This window comes from Aquarana catesbeiana, linkage group LG02, assembly GCF_042186555.1.
Source record: "Aquarana catesbeiana isolate 2022-GZ linkage group LG02, ASM4218655v1, whole genome shotgun sequence".
NCBI lineage: Eukaryota > Metazoa > Chordata > Amphibia > Anura > Ranidae > Aquarana > Aquarana catesbeiana.
In genome coordinates, this window is record NC_133325.1 from 456,916,822 (window position 1) to 456,941,650 (window position 24,829).

The 24,829-nt window shown below is 42.5% G+C and overlaps 1 protein-coding gene across 1 annotated transcript in view; it reads left to right on the forward strand.

Annotated features, from left to right (window-relative positions):
• Positions 1–24,829, forward strand: part of NME7 (NME/NM23 family member 7) — a 251,231-nt gene that overhangs the window by 145,101 nt on the left and 81,301 nt on the right. Inside the window, exons 8-10 of the mRNA XM_073615633.1 lie at positions 13,870–13,934; positions 21,575–21,643; positions 23,820–23,921. Of these exons, the coding sequence (XP_073471734.1) occupies positions 13,870–13,934; positions 21,575–21,643; positions 23,820–23,921 (236 nt within the window). The remainder of the gene's footprint in view (positions 1–13,869; positions 13,935–21,574; positions 21,644–23,819; positions 23,922–24,829) is intronic.

Consider the following 24,829-nt stretch of genomic DNA (forward strand, 5'->3'; position numbering starts at 1 on the left):
TTTTTTCGGTCATGCCCCTTTGACAGAAGCCAGCCGACCTGGCCAGCTTCTCTTGGACCGGCTGTCATACACATGGGCTGAATGTTAGCCAGTTTCTATTAAACCGGCCAATGCCGCCCAATATTCGGTCCGTGTGTACTAGGCTTTAGGATGGCTACGTTTACTCCTGTTCTGTATCTTTGGAGGAGCAATATCTGTGGAAAGGGGACTTTATATGTCCCCTGACTATAATGACTAATAGGCAAACTCCAGTTAACAGTTGTTATGCAATTACAGCAATAGTTTTTTTTTTTCCTTTTAGGATAAAGTTGTACCTAAATGAATGAAAGCTGATCATTGTAAGAACCCCCTGTCTGTGTTTAATAGTTTGTCTCAACCTTTTAAAGGAGGAGTATGGCCAAAGCTTTTTGGTTATACTCCTCCTATGGATCACAGTAGTGCACTTCATTCTGCACTTCTGTGACCCGTTTTTAGTCAGGCTGACGTTACTCAGTCAGTCCAGGCTGGGGAAAGATCCAGACTTTACAGTTAGGATCCACCCAGATACCTGGACCAGCAGCTGACTCAGCCTCTCAGCTGCACCACTGGGAGATTGAGCCAGTGGCTCCCTCTGCTCCCCAGCCCAGTGCTCCAGTGAGGGGCAGAGCAGAGAGCCGGACTGACTGTCACCACTCTCTACAAAGAGCGGAGGGGAGAACTGAGTGAGCAGCAGTCTTTGATCGCTCAGTGCAGATGCAGCGGGGGACAGATGCATCAGATCATTTCTGTATTAACCTAGATCAGCATTCCACCTAGGTGAGCATAGAGGTTTTTTTTTTGTAAACCCTGTACTTCTTTTTTAACTGCTCTCTTTGCTGGACAACTGGGTGTGTTAAAGGAAGTTAAAAGGAAGTTACATGGGGACTCATGAAAAACAGTTGGCTGTGCTAATGCTAGTAATAGACTTCATCTTATATGTCACTTTTGATTTAGGCCATAGTTACACTTTAAAGTGGAAATATACACACTTTGGCTCCAGCAATGCGGCATCCTGCAGTTTCCCACCGGCCGCTAACATCAATGAGTCGCTGGCTGCTTTCATTGGCTGGGCAGCGATGACATCACTCCCATGCATGCACAGGAGATCCATCAGCTTCTGCATTGCCTAATTTCTACAGTAAGGTATGCGTGCAGAGCTCACCGTGCAGGGGTGGACAAGCAGGTAGGTCATTTTAATGCAGAAGAGACAAAACATGTCTCTTCTGCCTTAAAAAATCCTGCCTGTTTGCCCATTTTTATTTATTACCTAGAGTTCCACTTTAGGTTAATTCTCGACCAAACTGTCAAAAAATAAATTGACAGGTGTCATATGTGATCACATGTGCAGCACCATGACAACTGCAGATCAAACAGAGGCTTGGCTGTACAGAATAGGAGGGTTTAGTTCTGCTTTAACATGCTTTATAATATGTTTTCTTAGGACCCAGAGTCGTTACTGAGGCCACAAAAATAACAACTGTTCTGTTCATACAGAGGAATGCGTTTTTCTTTCTTTTTTTTTTTTTTATTAATTCAGGCATTTATTTTCCTTTGTATTACCAAAAAGCATTTTGTGTCCTTGTTGCTTGTATCAGCCTTGAAACACGTTCTTATCTGAATCTTTGCAAAATGTAATCTTTTGAATGCATGGTATGCTTTGGCAGCAAAACAATGCATCTAGTCAGCATTATTCATTGAATTATCCTGAGAATTTAATTCTCTTTTATCTTTCTGATTGTGAACTATTTAAAGGCATACGAAGTCATTGCACCAGTTATTTTGTAACGTTAGACTTGCTTGTTTTAGCTTGATTTCTTTTTCAGTACAGCGTCACAGTGCAGTTATTTTTTATAGCATGGTCGTAAGTGTTCAGTTTGTTTAATTCTTTTTAGAGAATATTACTTGTGAATCAATTAATGAGGTAGGTAATTCCCAGTGAATTTGTATATCTTATATACAGTATATTGCTTGAAATCATCTGTATTATAGACCAGTTCTTCAAATTCAATGGGATTTTTTTTTTTATTGGAGTAGGGGTTTATACTAATGAAAGGTGTAAGGTATGCACAAGATACCACTGTGGAATTTGTCTTTTTATTTAGTAGTAAACCCTTCCATACATGCAAAAAATCAGTTACCCGGTCAGGCTGAAAAAAGCAGGAATGGGCCAGCAAGCCATTCAATTTCTCCAGCAGGGAACAAATGATGGGACAGATTGGAAAACCTAAGCTGGCCATACGTTATACAATTTTCTTGTTCAATTTCCTTTAGATTTACCTTCCACTGTGTAGTGTAAGGGCCTGCCTGATTGCATACAAATTGAAAGTGTTTAGGTTTGACCTCATATTTTATGGATTTGGTAAATCTAAAGGAAGAATTGTACAAGAAAATGGTATAATGTATGGCCAGCCTTATTCAGTCGCTGTTGTTCCATCTTCAGATAGATGGCTGGAAACAATAAATGCTCCTTCTCCCCCCCTCCCCAACCCCATCTCTCTAGGCATGAACAGGAATGCAGCTTTGGACAGATATATGTTGGCTTGTCTGTGAGTAGAGGTCTTGTCTGTGGAAAGGTCGTGTATGTTGGCTTGTGATCAAATCATTATGCCGCGTACACACGGTCGGACTTTTCGTCTACAAAAGTCCAACGGACGCTGACGGACTAAAGCTGGCTGGTAATCCGATCGTGTGTGGGCTTCTCCGGACTTTCAACTGACTTTTTTAGCCTCAAATCCGACGGACTTTAGATTTGAAACATGCTTCAAATCTTTACGTCGTAAGTACGACGGACCCCGAAATCCGCTCGTCTGTGTGCTAGTCCGACGGACAAAAACCCATGCTAGGGCAGCTATTGGCTACTGGCTATGAACTTCCTTATTTTAGTCCGGTGTACGTCATCACGTACGAATCCGTCGGACTTTTGTGTGGTCGTGTGTAGGCAAGTCCGTTCGTTAGAAAGTCTGCTGCAAGTCCGCCGAAAGTCCGCAGGAAGTCTGTCGGACAGGCTGTCGGACTTTTGTAGACGAAAAGTCCGACCGTGTGTACGCGGCATTAGTTTCCCATCCTTCATTCCTTGAGAATCCCCTTTTTCATATACAAAATCAACCGCTTAGAATTTTTTGGGGGCAGCACAGTGGCTAAGTGGTTAGCATGTTTGCCTAGCAGCACTAGGGTTGTTGGTTCAAATCCCAACCACGGCACTACCTGCGTGGAGTTTGCATGTTCTCCCCGTGCCTGAGTGGGTTTCCTCCAGGTAGTCCAGTTTTCTCCCACACTCCAAAGACATTCTGGTAGGTTAATTGGCTCCTGTCTAAATTGGCCCTATTATGTGTATGTATGTGAGTTAGGCACCTTAGATTGTAAGCTCCTTGAGGGTTAGGGACTGATGTGAATGTATGTAAAGGGCTGCGTAAATTGACAGCTATATATTGAGTACACCCCTCACATTTTTGTAAATATTTTACAATATAACTGCTGGCAACAAAAGTGAGTACACCCCTAAGTGAAAATGTCCAAATTGGGCCCAAAGTGTCAATATTTTGTGTGGCCACCATTATTTTCTAGCACTGCCTTAACCCTCTTGGGCATGGAGTTCACCAGAGCTTTACAGGTTGCCACTGGAGTCCTCTTCCATGATGACATCACGGAGCTGGTGGATGTTAGAGACCTTGCGCTCTTCCACCTTCCGTTTGAGGATGCCCCACAGATGCTCAATAGGGTTTAGGTCTGGAGACATGCTTGGCCAGTCCATCACCTTTACCCTCAGCTTCTTTAGCAAGGCAGTGGGGGTATGGAGTTGTGTTTGGGGTCGTTATCCTGCTGGAATACTGCCCTGCTGCCCAGTCTCTGAAGGGAGGGGTACATGCTCTGCTTCAGTATGTCACAGTACATGTTGGCATTCATGGTTCCCTCTATGAACTGTAGCTCCTCAGTGCCGGCAGCACTCATGCAGCCCTAGACCATGACACTCCCACCACCATGCTTGTCTGTAGGCAAGACACACTTGTCTTTGTACTCCTCACCTGGTTGCCGCCACACATGCTTGACACCATCTGAACCAAATACATTTATCTAGGTCTTATCAGACCACAGGACATGGTTCCAGTAATCCATGTCCTTAGTCTGCTTGTTTTCAGCAAACTGTGTGAGGGGTTTCCTGTGCATCATCTTTAGAAGAGGCTTCCTTCTGGGATGACAGCCATGCATACCAATTTTATGCAGTGTGCGGTGTATGGTCTGAGCACTGACAGGCTGACCCCCCCACCCCTTCAACCTCTGCAGCAATGGTGGCAGCACTCATACGTCTATTTCCAAAAGACAACCTCTGGTGCACGTGCACTCAACTCCTTTGGTCGACCACAGCGAGGCCTGTTCTGAGAGGAACCTGTCCTGTTAAACCACTGTATGGTCTTGACCACCGTGCTACAGCTCAGTTTCAGGGTCTTGGCAATCTTCTTATAGCCTAGGCCATCTTTATGTAGAGAAACAATTCTTTTTTTCCAATCCTCAGAGAGTTCTTTGCCATGAGGTGCCATGTTGAACTTCCATTGACCAGTATGAGAGGGTGAGAGTGATAACACCAATTTTAACACACCTGCTCCCCATTCACACCTGAGACCTTGTAACACTAACAAGTCACATGACACCGGGGAGGGAAAATGGCTAATTGGGCCCAATTTGGACATTTTCACTTAGGGGTGTACTCACTTTTGTTGCTAGAGGTTTAGACATTAATGGCTGTGTGTTGAGTTATTTTGAAGGGACAGCAAATTTACACTGTTATACAAGCTGTACACTCACTACTTTACATTGTAGCAAAGTGTAATTTCTTCAGTGTTGTCACATGAAATGATATAATAAAATATTTACATAAATGTGAGGGGTGTACTCAGTTTTGTGAGATACTGTATATACCTGTAATGGGAAAAAAAAATACCTCAGGGGGTACTTTCTGGAATAAAGCTAATTTAGGAGATCTGCAAATACCAAGTGCTCTGTTACCAAATGGATGAGACTGAAAATTCTCAACCCAGAATCTGAATACTTTGGATCATTGCCACTTAGCAACATTATTTAACTCGTGCAATATTCTACCTCCTCTTACATAACCTTGACAAATAAAAAAATTGCTTTTATTAGTTATATGGGTGTTGTATGCGTTTATAGTGTAAAGCACCTTGCACCTTTACCCCAAGCCAATGAACTCACTGATTAGCATGTATATGAGCAGCACCATTGTCCCCACTATAACCTTGTTAATCTATAACTCTTGTGAGCCGTGGCTGTCAGAAACTACTGTAGATGATTTCCAGTTTCTTGCTGTGTACGGCAGTGGAAAATTACCTCTGCCTTTCCTGTGTGAGCAAAGACTCATTGATCAGTCCTAACTAGGATGACAAATGCTCGTTGCTATGCAGCAAAGTCTAAAACCTGTGATTGATAGTGCTACCTGCAGTTGTAATAGCTATGACACAAGCAACAGAGACACAAGAGAATCAGGAGCTGACTAATAATGAAAGTGCTCTGATTGCTTAATGAAACTATGTGATATTGTTTCATTAAAAGTTAACACTTGTTTACATGATTATTTAAAAAACTAAAGGCAAAACTTTTTTTTTTTTTACATTTAGATAGACTAGAGTGGTAAGGAGTTAGAACCAGTTTTCTATTGCTGTCTGTGTCCTCATTTGGGGGATTCACTCCTGATCATCAATGTCACGGAGGATGAAAGTAAGGTTAAATCCAAAATTTCAGGTTGCCACTAGAACAGGAGTAGTAGGAAAATCTTCCAATGGGAACACTAAGAATGGATATTCCTCACACTGGAAAGCTATCCTCTTATGTCCTCCTTTCTATGGGAATGTGTGACCATTTTTCCAGAAACGCATTTGTGTGGTCAGGCACTGATGTTGGACGAGAAGGCCTGGCTCACAGTCTCCGCTTTAATTCATCCCAAAGGTGTTCTATCGGGTTGAGCTCAGGACTCTGTGCAGGCCAGTCAAGTTCCTCCACCCCAAACTCATGCGAAATGTTTTACTTTACGCTGCAGCCGGAGGTCCAGACTGCATTAAAATAATGTGCAAAAACACACATTAAATACCACAAAATACAAATTTGAACTTAGAGTTAGCGTTTTTTTTAATGAATTGCACATTTATGAGTTAAATGCCGCATTAATTATTTTAACTTAAAAATTCATGCGGTAGTTAACAGGCTTTTTTGTGAATTGCACATTGATGAGTTAAATGCCACATTAGTTATTTTAACGCAAAAATTCATTCAGTATATAACTCTTAGTGAATTGACCCCATAGTCATTGACCTGTACAGCTTGACATAGCTCTAAACTGATAAAACGCATCAGATTAGGCCAATTTGGCTACTTTATGGTAGGGCTGAGTGTCTAAATCAAGCACTTAAAGTGAATAAATGATTACTGTTTTACCTGCCTAAGGAATTAAGAATGGCAACGTATTCTTTTGATACAGACACTGGAGCCATCTCCTTCAGCCTCCTTTAGCTACTTCATGTCAACATTGACTATCTCCAGGGTCAGCACACCATTGCTCTAGCACAGCTTTTTGATGGTGAGAGTCGAAGACCATGCCTAGGATGTGTTAGCCGAGCCGAGCATGTGTTAGCATGATTGCTTGCAGTTACCGTCAGGGCAACATTTGACAGGGCGACAACACAAAAGTACAATTGGACAACAGCTGTCACCGCTCTGTTTAATCTTCTGTTTTGTCAAGTTTTTGGGGCCGTGTTCGATATGTGCAAAGAGAGATTACACAAATACTTAAAAGTATAACATTTATTAAAAGTAATGGCAGATAAAGATAAAGAAAATATCAAGAATACTTGATGCTAAGGTGCTTTTTCCCACCATGGAGCCCTGTTTGTTCTTACGCAACATGGCACAGGTAATCAAGACCACACACTTGCCCAATGGCCATTCTGGGTGAGACTATTGCCCCGTACACACATGATCCGAAAATCGGACGACAGATCGTCTCCTTTTTTTTTTTTGCATGCTAGTCTTATATCAAACCTGAAGAGTTTACTAAAGTTACGAAAATTCTCGTACGACAGAATAAAAAATCCGAAGTGATGTCATGTGTTGTAGTGTATTTGTATTGTATTTTCAGACAACAACTATATTAGTTAAACGAAAATCATACGATCTGGTATCGTACAAGAAACATTTTCACGTTTGTCCGATCAGATAATATTGGATGAACTGTCATGATAGGCGCTCAAAAGCTCTGTACTAACGATCTGATTATCGTACGATCGTGTCAAAAGTGTATTTTTCGGATTGTTCAGATTTTTTGGATCATGTCTGTGGGCCATAAGACCGTATAGGATTTTGCTGTGGTAATATAGAACTTGAAAAGCCCACCCCAGCCAACTCCTTTGGCAATATGGCGAGGAGTTGACCAGTTAATAATAACATTCCCTTGGTATATGGTAAAGCAATGCTTATGTCCTTATATGACTCCTTGACCAGGATTTGGAGGCCTAGAATTTATTAGTGAGCCACAATATGAACCAACAGTAATATAAAATATACAGTTTCACCATCATTTTCAACTGCCATGATGCTGGCACATGTGATTAGTTATGACACCAGCCATTGGATGGTTTGACAGTTTGGTTAAGACCACATCCAATGTCACAGTTACATTTCTAGCACGTGCCGGGAATGTAACTGTATTTGAACCTGTTAAATCGATGGATTTACTTCTGCTTTAACTTATTAGATTTTATATGAGATTTTAGTGATTGGGTTATAGATCTACTTTAAACTGTTGTTGTCCTTTCAAATTACTTCAACTCCTCATTTAGAATACCTGGGTATATCAATCAGATTTGCAAACATAAAAGCTCATACCTTTTGCTTTCTGTTGCTGTCCTTTGAGACGTGTTCTGGGATCATCAATAGTAATTCTAGTTCAACTTTCCATATGTTTCCTGAGAGTCATGTGGAAAGTGCTTGGAAATTCTTCAATGAAATGGTTCTCTCTTTAATTTTTACAATGCTTTTATGTCTTAATCATTTTATTAGATTGGTAGATTATGTAATTTGCATATGGTTGTCATACAAAGACACATGGGCACTATGAAACTATAAATAATAAGATTATTTCTAATACATAGTGGAATCTTCAGAAGAGAAAATTCCCCCCCCCCTCCCCTCTGAATTTTAGACAATTTATAGCAAATGCTCAGTATTTTACTTCTACTGTTGGCCATATGTAAGTTAATAAATCAGGAGATACAGCTGTTTTGAGCATTGCATGTTACAATCAGGCCATACTGGCAGGCAGACAGGCAGAGTAATGACTACTGATCATGCAGAATGATCACTATCAAAAGAAGAGGTTTTTCAACACGTTCAATATCTTTACTACCAAAAGAGGATAGAAAAAAGGAAAGCAAGACTTTACTGAGCAAGTACGGCATTCATCAGTCAGCTAAATTGGTAGAAACACGGAGGGGCTCTCCCTGGTTTGCACACATTGTTTTGAGGACAGATAGATGTCTCACTCCTTGTAATTCTCAGTGAACCTTTGGTCGCTTTAAACAAATTTGTCATACATGAGGGCAAGATCACAGTGCTGTAAAGAAGATTTAAAATGCAGATATCTATTTCACTTTTTAAATGTATGCTGCCATTGCCAAGCAGTCAGTGATGCACTTTTGCTACATGAAGTTAAAACTCCACTCTGGAAATATGTTCGTTTGTCTACTTTGTGAAATGCTACATGTCCAAGCTCTATTTTGTGAGTAACAAATGCCCATGTTTTCACCTACATCTGCCCCAGTCTTGCAATTTTGCAAATTTGGGGCAATCAGCATGGCAGTGTATGAGGTTATGCAAATAGTAGCTTTGGGATACCAGTGGTGGTACCAGTTTGGCCTGTGTCAATGGGCAGTTTGGCCTGTGTCAATGGGCTTTTGTTTTGGTTGGAAATTCTTCTCCCTCCCTACAAGTCAATGGAAGTGCAAGGAGGACAAAAACATATCAGAAGGAGATCAACTGTAGATCAATTGCAGCTGTCAATGAACTCTGAATGTTCTCAGATGTATCTCGAACTGTTCTCCAACAAAGCAGAATGCACCTGAAAGCAGACCACATTTGCAAACTGACATAAGCCCAGAGCACCCCCCCCCTTCAGAAGTCAAGTGTCCCCCACCATCCGTTACATCACAGTGCACCCCTTCCTTACCTTGTGCCACAGCCAGGAAGATGCTGAGGGCAGACCTAGGACTCAGAAAGTGCAAGGTTTGGAGGAGGGCTGGAGGCAGCTACCAGAGTCTGAATGCCGAATGCTAAGACCAGGGAAGTTGTAGATAAGGGGGTGCTGTGGCTGCGCAGAGAGGCACAGATATGTAGGAGGAGTTCTGTCCTTCTCTGCTGCTGACTGCTGAGACAAGGTGGGGACATAGACGAGCGGGGTGCCGCAGCTGCAGGAGAGGTGCAAGGGCTACATGAAATAGTCTGGTGGGTTGGATTCGGCCTGCATGCCTTGTGTTAGACACATGTGCCTTAAATGTTCCCTCTACCTCTATGACATATGGTTACTCCAGAGGTTGCCGGGGGTTCCTTGAGCAAGGAGTAATTTCTGTGTTTCAGATGAGCTCCCACTGACATCACTGATCTTTTAAGATCTGTAAGAGTAGGATTCTTCCCACTGACCTAAAATGTAAGAAGCATTCTCCCAATTAACAATCCCTCTAATGTACATCGAGCTTTAGATACAGTAATTATCAGCAGGGGTCCTCCAGAAAACAGAAAGTTATTTCAAGGGTTCCTCTGTGTTAAAAGGTTTAGAAAAACTGCTCTACAGGCTTAATTCTTTGCACCAAGGGATAAAAAGATAGATTATGAGATGAAGGAGTAGGGAGTTGTACTGTAGAAAAGTGAAGCTGTTTGGGCAATCGCAGAATCTTAGAAGGATAGGAAAAACATCTGATATAAAATTCATAACATGGATATTAAATCTCTGTTAAAAAGAGACAGGTTTTAATCCTTGATCGTTGTATATGTGGGTATGTTGGTAAGTACAGTAAAAGAGGGCAAACAGATTTTCGAATTTCATAAGCTAGTTTTCATGAACTGGTAAGGGCCAAACCTATTTTGAGCTCATATGATCAGCATTGATTAGTGTATGTTAGAAAAAATCCCCCCCAAAAAAATGGAGGATCTGATTGTGTAGAAACAGCTACCGGTAATCAGAAAGCCTTGTGTAGAAGGGTTCCTTTAGCTAGCACAGACAATACTCACACAGTAATTGGATACTATTACAGTAACCAAAAAAATGCTGTGCTGGCAGGATGGGCTCTTGGTTCCCAATGTTCTCAACATTCTCTTATGTACAAAACTCTTTTCCACAACACAAATTCTCATTATTGTTGGCTCTAAATTCATCAGAATGTATTCTACAAGAAATAGATGTGTGTGTTGCATATGATTTGTTAATGCTGAACTACAAGCTGATATAAAAGACATACATTTTTGCAGCACTGTATTCATTAATATATCTAAAAGAGGAACTCCGGCCGACCTCCCTATTTTTAATTTTTTTGGCATTGATTACCTGATGGTGGTACATTTCAGATACCCACCCATCCAGTGGATCCAGCATTGTCCCGCTGAGATCCTCTCATGCCCAGCCACAGCTCCGTCCTGCGCCACTATTTTCTCTCTGACTGATTCAAGAACAGCCTATTGGTGCGTCATTGAGAGGCCAGTCCGCTGAACCCAGGAGAGCCAACGGGCCTCTCGATGACACACCGATAGGCTGTTCTTGAATATAAAAGCCAACCCCTCCTGGGATATGTGATGTACATATCCGAAAGGCACAGCGGGCCTAAGGCGAGTGACGTGCATGGGGAGGCAGGGCGGAATTTAAATTTAAAAAAGAGAAGTAAACAGAAGAAGAAGAAGAAAAAAAAAAAAAAAAAGCAATGCCCTATTTCTGCAAAGGAGGAGGATCACAGGATCGTCGCCAGGAGGCTAAAGGTGAATTTAATTTTTTGATACAAGGAGTGTATGTATCGGGACTTGGTATAAGCTTGCAGTCTGCTGTACAGCAGAGCTTAGAGTGAAGGGAGAAGCAGCACAAGGAGGCAACTATTTGTGCTGCTGTGCAAGAAGCATGGTGATAGGAGTAGACAGCAGAGTGAAAGACTGATGTGCTCATAGGTCTCCTGCTTGTCCTTTCTCCTTGTTCACTTATAGTGTAGGGTTTGAAAGGAAAGCTGTAGGGCCCATTTACACAAGCTCACAGCTCAAAACCCTGCTGCTTGCATAGAGTTTTGGGCTGCAGAGCTGTGCGGCAGGGGCGATGTGATGCATATTTTAACACATTACACGTTTTTGAACAAACATTGGAAGTGTACAATGTGACACCTCATTCAAGTCACTGCACAACAGAGTGGGGCCTTGTGCTTGCAGTTCGGTGACTTGCATAGCCACCCAGAGCGGTGCGATATTATGCAAACCTGTTTTGTCCCATTAGTGTCCTACTGTTCCTTTTTTGGCCAATCACAGTACTGAGCTGGTCCTAGACCAGACGGCATTGTTTAACTGCAGTACAAATTGTAAGACCTGCCCGTGCTATTTAGCTGGGGTGCCCTGTTAATATGACTGAGCAAAATTACAAATCCAGTGGCAGGTAACACAGTTCACATATATCTTTTTCAACTTTGTACTTAGCTGTTTGCTTGCAGTTCATTTTTATTGTATCTTAAAGAACCCATGTTTGTTAGATTGCTTCCTATCAATGCTGATTTCAGTAGGATAAGCCAGCAATCTGGATATCTGCAATCATCGTCTGATATTAGCAGACTTCCTGTGCATGCTCTGATTGGAAAAGTTGTTTGACTTTTCTTTTTTTTTTTTTTTTTTTTAATCAATCAATTTACATGTCTAATTGCTTTATTCTGTCTGTTGATAGAACCACGGATTAAAAATAATTTAACTCCAAGACATTATTGTTCCCATCAAAATTTGCAAATGACAGCGGCAGGATTCGTGTAGCTGTTTCGGCCACCTGTGAGCGGCTAGCTAGGGCCCAATGCCCTGTACACTTCAATTAGTTGCTGTCCTCCCAGCCCGTAATTCCCTGCGGTGATGGCTGCTGAATGCAATTTGTGTACTTCCAGCAGTGATCACTGCTGGTAATTGCTGGCTGGGAGGACAGTCACGGATAGCTGCAGCTGCTGCCAACATGCCATTGAAGTGTACATGGCTTGGCGACCTCAGCTACCTGCTCACAGGCAGCGTAAACAGCTGTAGGAATCACCCGCCTTTTTAATTGTAGTCTAATCCTTCAAATGTACTTGTAGGGACTTATTCATAAAGGCACTCAGTACCGTGCAGCACGCAGAGCAGTTTTTGTTTTTTTACTCCCACTGCATACAGGTGCTCTTAGATTGTGAACAGACTCACCCGCACAGCTGAATTTGACATTTATGCAGGGACAGGTGCATGTGTGCATGACAGTCTGCGCCACATTTGCCCATGCGTACCTGTCAATCTCAGCTATGCCGGTGAGTCCATACAGCCGATATGTACCCATTAATTTCCTAAGGGCACCCGCACGCAGCTCCACGGGAGTAAAAAAGTAAGAAAATAACTCTGTGTGGTTGCGAGTGTCTGACGGAGCATGGTTTACTGGCTTTTGTCATCTAAAAAGGCATGGCAATATATAGGCTGGTGTTTGGTTTGGGTTGTTTCGAGCTACCCTGCACACCTGTCATTGTAAGGATTAGGTTTGTTTACCATCCTGTTGTTACTTATTTAGGTGGCTTTGAAAGATGGCAGCAGAGTGTTTAGTGTGGATGGATCTCTGATATAGTAACTGATCTGTTATTAAAAGTATTACTGAATGCATATGGTAACTATCCTGTTTTTGACAGGACTTCTGTGGGTATGGGCACAACTTCTGATTAAGGAGGGTGGAAAGGGACCCCATCATGGGAGCTTTCAAACAAATAATTTGTGTGCATGTGGGAATAACACAATATCCAGAATTGCACAGATTGCCGTTGACACTGACCCTTTACCCCCAATACATTTCCTAACAAAACAACTGACATCAGACATACAGAAAGAGACTTAAAAATCGTTGTCACTAGTCACAGATCCCCCTTTGCATGCTGTGCACAAAGAAAAACTTGTTAAGCTGCCTTATTAGTGTAGATTTATTGTCTTCAGCTTTCTATGGGGGCGCTCCAAGAAGAGGAGGAGCCTAGAGCGCAAACGGGGGACCCCAGGGGAGGAGGTTTACGGCCGCTATGTGTAATGCTATTGCACAGAGCAAGTAAATATAACATGTTTTTTATTAAAAAAAAAAAACTTAGACTTTACAATCACTTGAACTTATTGGCTACGCTCCATCAATTGTCTTTCTCCTGTACAATGCAAATGCCTTATTGGACAGGGTTGGGCAGTTTAGGTTATATCAAGTTCTTCCATTGGTGCGCTGGGATTTTTAAAGCAATAAGAGGCACATAATGAGGAAATATGGTGAATCTGTTGTCCTCTTGCTCCTCACACTGCTCTGTGACACCCTAAACTCACAATATGTCCTCAGTCTTTCAGGTTATATAACACCCAGCTTCACTTAACCTGGAAAACTGAGGACATCTAGTGGTGGAAAGTAATTACTGTGACAGACATTTCTGGAGAGGAAGTGAGTAGTGCAGCCAGAGCTGCTTTTTTATGTTGTGTACTGCTGGGCGATTATTTTTCAAACTAAATCATAAATGGAATTTAAATATAGCTGTATGTCTGGTATACCATACACATCTCATATGTCTTGTGTGTGTTTTTTTCATACAGGTCTAACAGGAAAAATTATTAATTACATATTGGACGGAGGCTTTGAAATTTCTGCACTGCAAATGGTAAGATTGCATGCACCAAAGTACTTTTTCTCTATAATATAGAGTTACATGTTTTAAACGACTGCTAAAAGCTTTAAATTAATGTAGCCTAGAAAAAAACAGGATGACATTCTAAAGGTGATTTCAGAGTACTGTGTGAAAAGCAGTAGTGTCAATAGCATTCTAAAGCGCTGCGTAAATGTATATGTAAAGCGCTGCGTAAATTGACGGCGCTATATAAGTACCTGAAATAAATAAATAAAAATAGCATTCAGTTATTCCTGACACATTGGGTGATAGCATTCTAAAAGCATATCACCCAGGGATTGAGAGCTTGATCACTCTTGTGTGACAGAAAGAGAATTCCCCTTACAAGGCAAAAACACATTTTTTTTCGTAAGGAGAAGTAAAGTGATATTGTCAGCCATTTAGACATGTAAAAATCTCGCCTAAGACTCCAAAGAACGCTTGTCTTACTCTATTATCCAGAGAACACTCCTTTGTGCGTCTCTCTTAAACTATTTTCATTTTGTCAGGCATAAAACCTGCCAGCTGCATCCCCCTGTTCTCAGTGGACTGTAAGGCCCCATTCACACCTTTCAAACCCATTCACATTTCTTGAAAGATCTTATCTTGAATCTTGTTTGTCTTGAACTTTTTGCTCCTCCCACTTCCTGGTCGCCAGAATATTGTGCCTTCACCGGCCAATATTTCGCCCTTGTCTCTTCTGCTGCCAACCGGATATTCGCTACCTTTCGTTACTGACATTTGGCTTTTTCCTCGACTACGCTTCTGCTGAATCCCAACCTGCAACTATTGATTACTGACATTTGGCTTGTGTCTCAACTACACTTCTGCTTGACCCCTACCTGCTATATCTGCTACTGAACCCTGGCTTGCTCACCTCCTGGTGGGGCTATCCTGAGGACCGCGACCTGGTACTAACACACAGCAAAGCCCAGCTCCACCATCAGGCGCTCTGGTGAATACCAGTTAGTGCTTAGATCCCGCACCTCAAGTGAACCCATGTCATCAGTCAGGGTGACCTGTGTGAATATCTGCCCCGCTGCTATAGCTACTGGCCTCCAAGCATGACTCCAGACTGTGACATCTTCACTGCAGGGCTGCCCTGTCCTCTTCCTGCTGCAGAATTTCTGGCACTGTGGGAGTACACGTTTTGCTATAGACCTTTTGGGATTTTGTCAACAACCAAACATATATATTTATGTTTCAAAATGTATATTCCCTGGGAGTGTCCAAGAGCTGAGGGGATGTTGGGAACCCAGAGGATTGTGGGAGTTTGAATCAAAGGGACTTGCACCCGACGGGCACTCCGCCACACTCCACCCCACTTGAACTTGCGATTCCAGGAAAGTTTACAGACCATACAAAGTCCTCTTGCGCAAAACATTCATGTGGTTTCCCAAAGTTAAGCCTCTTAAGGGCTGAGTTCCGGGCTCCCCTCCATTAACAGGTGATGGCACATCTTTCCTTTCTGGCATTTCATTAAGCCTCTGGGGGCATCTCAAGGGCTAAGGTTCAGGTTCTTCGTCAGGACCAGTCAAAGGCACATGCTCACTTTCTGGCGTTTCAGTAGACAATGGGCCAGAGGCCTCCACAGTGGGAGTAAGAACATAAGCCGGTCAATCATTGGGCTGCATGGAACCCTTTGAACCTGCACATTCTTCTGCAGACCTTGGAGATAGTAGTGAGGGAAGAGGGAGTAACCACCATTGATTCTCTGATGGTGGTTACACTGGTGTCTCTGGAGCCTGTTCTTCTGGTCCTCCAGACAAGGTCTCAGGAATCTCTCCGTAGTTTCTAATGGGCTTAAGGAGCCTGTGGTGTTGGCTTGTTTTGGGTACCCTCTTTCTGAATGTCATAGACTGGCACACCTGGAATGGGTTGCTGTAACACAACTCTAGGCACTTCCTCCCATGGAGTTTGTAGCTTGCCCTGCTGATATGCACTCTTGCGCCAAACAGCACCCTGTCTCCAGGTTTTAGGTCATAGACCTCTTTTCTTGACTCTTCTTGTTCCACCCAAGTTAGATCCCTAATGAACTGTTGGACTTCTGACAGCCGTCGCCTCCACTCTCGAATTCAAGATGCTGGAGTATACTCTAGTTCTTCAGTGGGGACAACACCCCAATGGTCTGTGGGGCCCCCAAGAGTACGACCAAACATAATGTGGTAAGGGGAACAGCCTGTGGCTGAGTGCACCGTATGGTTATACTTCCAGACCCATTCAGCCAAGTAATGGGTCCAACTGGTTCTTTTCTCATGGGCCAGTCCTCTCAGCAGTTGTATCAGGGTACGATTAAATTTCTTACATGCTCCGTTACACTGTGGGTGGTATGGGAGACACCACTCCTGGAAGAACTCCCTTTCAAAGCGGGGACCTTGTTCCGAATGTATCTTCTGAGGGCAGCCATAAAGGAGACAGAAGTGCTTCCATACTGTTGAGTTAGCATAGCTACTGCAAACTTTGTGAAGTGGTCCACCATAATGAGGACATGGCGATATCCATCACAGGACATGTCCACGGTGAGGAAGTCAACTGTTAGTACTTCCAATGGGGCAGATGTGTTCCAAGTCATGGGAGGCCCCTTTCGTCACTGAGCATACCACACAATGCTGACATACTTGCTCGATCAACTGGAGGAGCCCCACACACATGGCTTGCCTTTTAAACCAGGCACATGTCTTGTAGACACCCCAATGTCCTCCTTCTACATTAATTCTTTCTGCCACTAGTTGAGCTTGGGCCTGTGACAACATGACCTGCCAGGTTACTAATGAGTCATGGGGGAACATTACCCTGCAATACAATACACCATCTCTCAAGATGAGACGGAACCATTCACTCAACAGTTTCTGTGTTTCTGGTAGCAGTTCTGACCTTTCTCTTCTACTAGGCCACTGCCGTAGCTGCACTGTCTCTTTTATTGGGGCAATCACGGGGTCAATCTTCTGTTTTTCTGCCCGGTTGTACTCTTCCAGTACATGGATGAGATCCATCCATGGTCTACTCTTAGGTCTTGCCCCATCAAGGGTGGAATATCTTTTTCTTCAGCCTCCTCATCCACATCTTGCTGTGGTTGTACCGAGGGGTACCGTGATAGGGCATCGGCCACCTGGTTGCCTTTTCCTGGGTGGTAATGCAGGGAGAAGTCAAATTTCGCTAGACGTGCCGCCCATCTTTACTCCGGAGCACCAAGTTTGGCTGTCTGGAGATGTACTAAGGGGTTGTTATCCGTCCAAACCTCAAACTTACCCCCTGTGAGATACTCTGCAAAACGTTCTGTGATGGCGCACACCAATGCCAACAGTTCAAGCTTGAAGGAGCTGAAGTTTGCAGGGTTTCTCTCGGATGCATGAAGGCTGCGACTGACATAAGCAGTAACCCTTTCCTTACCACCTTGCACTTGTGAGAGCACGGCCCCCAGGTCCTGGTTACTGGCATCAGTCCGTAGCTGGAAGGGAAGACAGAAATCAGCAAAAGACAATACAGGGGCTGACGTTAACTGCTGCTTCAAGACGTCCAACGCTTTTTGCTGTTCCAGTCCCCATTCCACCTTCTTGTGGCTCCCTTTCTGGTCTACTCCTTGTAGTAATTTATGGAGTAGAGCAGCATGATGAGCATAGTGAATGAAATGAAACAAATGAAACAAATTAAATGAAACTTAGATAGTACCCTGCTAACCCTAGGAAGGCTCCATCTTCAGTCACAGTTGTTGGGGCTTTCCAATCCTGTATGACCTTGATCTTCTTTGGGTTGGGAAGCACTCCTTGTTTGGAGATGACATGTCCTAGATATTCAATCTCACTTTTTTGAACAGGTGGCATTTCTTTGGTTTAGGCTTCAATCCATACTGGTGTAGCCGGGCAAGCACAGCACCTAGGTGGGCAAGGTGTTCTTCAAAGGTGGCAGAAAACACCACTATATCATCTAGATAAATCAGGATGCTATCTAAGTTCATATCTCCCAGACAATGCTCCATTGTCCTCTGGAAGGTAGCCTGTGCATTGTTCAACCCGAAAGGCATCCTTTTGAACTGCCATAGTCTGATAGAAGTAATGAGAGCAGTTTTTGGGTGATCTGCTTTGGTGACAGGGATCTGCCAATACCCACTGGCTAGGTCAAGCATAGAAAATAACTTGGCTTTACCTAGGGTAGCTAGGGACTCTTTAATTCGCGGCAGAGGATAGGTGTCTCCAGTAGTGACAGAATTCAAACGTCTAAAATTTTCTCAGAAATTGAGGTTGACGCCCTTTTTCCTCACTAGGACGATGGGAGCCGCCCATGGGCTCGTGCTGTCTTCAGTTACACCCTGTTGCATCATTTGTTCCAGCATCTGCTTGACTTCCTGATAAAGGTGAGGGGGTATACTTCTGTAGCGCTCCCGGATGGGTGGACTCTCTCCTGTTGAGATCTCATGTTCAATTCCATTGCTACAGCCCAGGTCAAAATCCCCCTGTGAAAACACCTCTGACCATCTATCCACAAATGGCTTTACTGCTTCCGCTTGAGTGGGTGACAGTTCCTCAGTGGACAGCTGTGGAAATGGGAGTATCTGTTCTCCTGCCCATGCTTGGTCTGTTCCTGCTGACCATTTGGCAACACTGACTTTTGCTACATAGCGTCGTCTATGGAATTTCTGGAGCTCTATGTGGTCTACTTTAGGAGCAATCACACCTGTAATTAGGGGCAGTTTGTCCACTGGTGTCCCTGGGGGCAAGCGAAGTGGAGTAGTTTTGTTGTTACGCATCCTAACTAACACAGTGCCTTGTCAAACTACTGTGAGGGTTCTAGCAACAAACAGCGCCATATCTGAGGGTAAGGGTTCCACTAGGACTGGGACACACCGATGGGAAGTAGAAGCTCTTGGCAGGGAGGAATTGCGATTTCTGTCCCGAAAAGAACCCCCACAACACCAGGTTTTTCCTTGATGTTTGCCGTTATTGAGGCAGAGTCCTTTAGTGTTTCCAAGGCATGAAACAGTTTTCTGATCTACTTAGGTGGTCCCTGGTGGCTAGGGCAATGTTTCAAAAGCTCAGGCTTCTGGCCCTGGATAATTTTCATGCCCAATATAACCTGCTGTCATCTTTCTCCGGACGCTCGGGTGACCACCACACCTTTTTGGTCAAGGTCCTGCCCCCACAGTTTTACTTTCATCCAGGTAAATCCGACCACTTCTATGGGAAATTCGTTGGCAGCTGTCAGTGAGACCCATGGAGTATCCTGATTCATTTTTTGCTTCGGGAAGTACCGCTGGAACAAAGGTTCTGGTAGAATGGTGACTTGCGACCCAGTGTCAAAGAGGCACTCAATCTTCTAGCCATCAAAGTAACCGTGCACCAATCGACCACCATGTGCTCTGTGTGCGACTGGGGAGTCATTCCACTGGGCCACCCCACTACTTGACTCCTAGCGGTGGGGCGCACTGGGTTTAACGGCTCCCTCTGTATTCTATCAGGGAAATCTCTCAAGCAATGCCTCTTTTTCTGATAGCTCCAACATGGGGAGAGTGACTTCTCTTGTCTAGATCGTCTGCAGGTGGGTGTTCGCTTCCTCCAGGAAGGGGGTGTCCTCCCTTGAATTGTCTCGTTTACGCCTCAGCGTGGATAGTTCCGTCTGGAGCTGGGTCATCCCTTCTGTCAGTTTTAGGATGGCCGCCTCCCATGGAGCGGTTTGTTCAGTTTATGGCAATTTGTATGGTTTATTGCCTATGCTGGCCACAAGGATGTCCATACTGGTTCGTCTCTGCTCTGTACACAGGATAGCTGCCTCTAATAAGTAATGGAATTTTAAATTTGGATTATTTTTTTCCTTTTCTTAAAACTTTTCCCTAACTATGTCCGACAGAAGCCCATCAACAAACTGATCATTCAGCTACATCTGTGTCACTCCACGCAGTGCGTCCTGGTCACCGCCTCTCCTTGCGGCAGATCTTGGCTGCTATATCCTGCAATTACAGAGCGTACTGTGGATTGCCTTCTCCATCTCTCTGCTTTTTACTGATAAAGTGAGCCCTAAGGTCCCCTAATGCAACCGTTGGACTGTGCACTGCTTACAAGTGGCTGATTATCTTGTCCAGGGAATCCTGGTCCTCTGCTGGAAGGTGCATAATTAACTTCCTTGCTTCCCCATCAAGGGCTTTAATGGCCAGATCTGCCTGCTGTGCTGCTGTGCGGGTGGAACCCTATACGACCATATCAAGCCCCGAAATCTCCTAATCCAGTCATCTAAATCCTGATCTGGTCCTGTGTACTTAGGCAGCTGTTGCAGTAACAATCCTGCCAGCAATAGAGAAGCAATGGTAGACTGTTTAACTCCCTCAGTGTTGCAGCCGTCTGACTCTGCCGTCGTGCTGCTCCCCTCACCACTGACTGACATTGCTGATCCTGTTCGTGACGCCATTTGTAGTGTAATAGTATCAGCCAAATGATCAGACCAGTGGTGACTTGCAATTTCTACTTTACTAAACAATGAACGTCAACATAACATTGCATAGGGGAAACGGGAACAAACAAAATGAGAACAATACTACAAATAGCCACTAGATGGCAGTAGAGTTCCTGAGTTCAGTTCAACTTCTGATTCTGGAAAGCTCATGGCTGAGTGCATCGATGGCTGGCACTGCTGTTGTCTTCAGTCAGTAGGTTCTGGTGGATGAAGATAGGGCCATTCCCCTTGCATGGACAGCCTCTTCACATGGACTGTAGCAAAATTCTCTCCAGTAACTGGGGCTTAGATAGATGCTGTGTGCTCTTGTGCTCACTGCTGGTGGCCCCCACACCAGACTTAATGGGGGAGAACCCAGCACCTGGTGACAGCTCACTTGCCAATCACTGCTGTCCCATCAGGCAGGGTTTCTCTGAGCACATGAAGCAGGGAGGAGCCAGAATGTATATCCCCTGGGAGTCTAGTCTAAAAAATAAAACTATGCAGCCAGCACATCTGGAATTGGTAAGCTGTAATACAATAAAAGTTTGCTTTTGGGTTTAATACTGCCTTACGTCGTCTGTTCAATAAAGCTAATTTAATACAGTGTGTAGACAAGAGTTTCCATTGTAAAATTACAGACATTTCAATTTTATGAATAAAAAGCCTGCTTGAAGGATTTAATACTCAATTGTCATACAACATTTCAAATAACTAGAATCATATGACAGTCTAATTGTCAATCGATAAACAATAATCTCAACAGAAAAGCAAGACAAAAACATCAGTACACTAAGTGTATGGGTTAAAAATCATTAGATGATTGTTTTCTATTATCTGCTGATTAAGTCAATATGCAATATTTAATGGATGTGCATATCAGACAGAAAAGTTATACTTTGAAAGTCTGAAGCTTGAACAATTGGGTACCTTTTTAAAAAAAAAGTAATAAATAAATATAAAGTTGCAGCCATACTATAAAGCTAGATTAATTACTAAGTGCCTGTTCAGGAATTCCACATTTTATCCTAGCTCTTCCATATCAGTTTTCCATCGGCACTTACTAGTTATTACTTTGATCTGCAGACTGTAATCTTGCGTCATTATTATAAAAGTCTCAAGCTTTTCTTGTAGATGTCATTGAAAATTATTAGTGAACATGTATCATTTAACCTGATTTGGGTTGCCTTATTGTGCCTTTTTTCATGTTTTAGTTTACTATGGAAAAAGCAAATGCTGAAGAATTCTATGAAGTTTACAAAGGTGTTGTAGCTGAGTACATAGTAAGTAAAACAATATATACATGTATTATAGCTGTTTTTATTTTTATTTTTCTCAGAACATTATATTTTTTTGGTCCCTTTTCACATTTGCTTTCTTTCTCTGTTGAAAAAAAAGAGTTGTTAACAGGGCTCAGAAGCCCAAGCTGAAATTTACACAACAGCATTCTCTTATGGTAAGCAGCAAAACCCATCCTATACAATTTCTATGTTAAATCAGTCATTCATGGGTGTCTAGAGAAGCCTCTTTATATCCCAGGCCCATGATTGTTTCTTAGTTTGATTGGTATTAGCCACATTGGGTGACCGTCATGTCATGTCTTTGGAGAGCTATAAACATCTTGATTCAAGCATCACTTGCCGTGATCTGCAGAGACAGGAATGTTTCCAACCTGCTGGATCCCTTGTAACTTTTGGTGGTCTTGATATTTTATTACATTTGATCCTTTTTTGGATTAATCCCTTTTTTTTTGACATGCATTACCAAACCCACAAATCTTTCTCCACTGAACACCAAAATCAATTGTAATTACATTTTTACCTATTAAAATGCTGTAGTACATACTATGCACTGTGGTATGTGTACACGGGTGATAGTAAATAACGGAGAATTTGAACAGAATATGTAAGTAAAAGTTTTATTTTTATTTTAGGATTTAGTGGGGCAATACATAGACACCTGACCATTACTACATGAGCTTGTTAGACATCAAATTCCAAAACTGTGGGTAGTAGTATGGAGTTGCACATTCTCCTTTTGTGGCTCCAATTTTTTAGGAAGGTTTTCCAAAAGATTTTGGAGTATTTCTGTGGAACTTTGATCCCATTTAACCAGAAAGAGCATTTGTGAACTCTGGTGCTGATGTTGGATGAGAAGACCTCACTTTTAGTTGGTATTCCATTTAGTTTCATCAGAGTTGTGGTTAGGCTCTGTGCAGTCCACTCAAGTTCCTCTACACTAAACTTGTCAAACCATGTCTTTATGGATCTGTCTGTGCACAGGGAGGGGCAGTCCAGCTGGTTCAGAAATGTGTCTTTTTTGCACAAGGTTATAAGACACAATTGTTTAGTGTCTTTGTGTGCTGTAGTATTAGCTGTACCTATCACTGGAAGCACGTGAACTGAAAAATTTGAAGAGGTGTCTACATACTTTTGACCAAACAGGTAGTGGTGATGCGGTGTCCACAAGCTTCTGGCCATAAAATGTATTTGCTGATCTGATCATTGCAATTTCATACACAGATAAAATATAGAGTCATACTTCATCATAAACCTTTAAACACCTAAAAATGCCCAACATAGATGTGTAATACAGTACAGTAAATACAATATCCATCATTAGGCACAATAAACCATACAGATATGTCTTTTAATAGTTAACAATGATAATCAATGCATATATAGCCTCTCTTTTTTGCTGATTATGTAACAAATTACAAATTGAAGTTTTCAGCAGTGTGTTTAATTGCGAGTCCTGTGTACCTGTTTGAGAGGTCATATAAATTTGATGTGTTCTAAAAATATACACACATTTGGGTAGTAGTACCTTAGACACGTTGTAGTTCTGTTTGCCCACACCAGTTTGGCTATCACAACTGTTGGTTCCTTCACATCCCATATGAGTGTTACCATCAAAACGGTTGGTTCCTTCACATCTCATGTGGAGAATAACCATCAAAACTGTTGGTTCCTTCACATCCCATGTGAGGATAACCATCAAAACTGTTGGTTCCTTCACATCTCATGTGGAGATGACCATCAAAACTGTTGGTTTCTTCACATCTGATGTAAAGATAACTATCAAAACTGTTGGTTCCTTCACATCTCATGTGGAAATGACCATCAAAACTGTTGGTTCCTTCACATCTCATGTAAAGATAACTATCAAAACTGATAGTTCCTTCACATCTCATGTGGAGATAACCACCAAAACTGTTAATCATGCATTACCCTGTTTTCTGTATTGATATGACCAGTTCAGGCATCTCTGTAATCCGAAACAGTAGTTGTTAGCAAATGAGTGAAAGTAGGAATGTAGGTGTAATGAAAGTTGTTGACACTCTGAAAAATGTTGAAACATCTCTGTGACAGCTAAGAAAAATTTCCATTATGTTACTACATACAAATGTATACTTTTACAAATGAAACAGATATTTATTTAAAGCTTTTTTTCCACTAGGAAATGCTAAATGAATTATGTTCTGGCCCTTGTATTGCTATGGAAATTCGGGGACCAAATGCTCCAAAGTCCTTCAGAGAGTTTTGCGGACCAGCAGATCCTGTAAGTATTCTTGTAAACTTAAAGTGGGATTAATCACTCCAAAATTACGTCCCCCCTTCGCTTTTCTGCATCATTGTTTTTTTTAAAAACCTGCACGTGCACAGATGCACCGTTGGTCTCTTCTAGGCATTAAAACTAAAGGCAGTAAAAACCCTGGATAACAAATATTGTCTAGACCAAAAGCACTAAAGCTGCTGTTCTCAGTCTTTTATGTCAAAGTGGAAAAAAAATAATGTCTGACTAGTAGAAGACGGATGAAAAGACCATATTCACATGCAGTGGTAGCTCATAGCTGCATGCACTGTGTTTCAGTAATACATTGTATTTCCTTTTTATGTGTATTTTTTATTGGAACTTCAAAAATCATATATTCAAATCTACAGTCAAATTGATTTGTTGGACAAAGTGGACAGGTCTCTTTTGCACCTGTGACTTTTTATATGCACCATTTGAAGGGACCACAACTTGCACAAATATAATAATCCTTAGAAGGTAAGCAGCCTGTTAACACAGAGAGTATTCCTAATTAGAGTATTTGTTTTGCTTCCGCTTTCCATGCACTACAGATTCCTGATTGCCTTTGACCTGGCAGGTGCAAGGGCTCCCATTGTGGTATTTAAAGTGTATCTAAACCCGAAAACAAAAATGTAATATATTGCAGCTTACCAGCCCTGTTGGTAGTAGCTGCATTAGTTTTCTATTTTTCAGGCAGATGGCTATAACCCAGCCTAGGCCTCTAAGCTTGCAGATGACCACAACAGGGATGACCAGCTAGAAAACAGCGATAAACAGCGATAGTGAATTATAATCAGTGATAGTGATTTGTGGGGAAATTCTTTATCAGACACTGAAAGTGACGACAGCGAGGATCCTGCAACTGAGCTCAGTGATGTGCAAAGTTGGTGTTC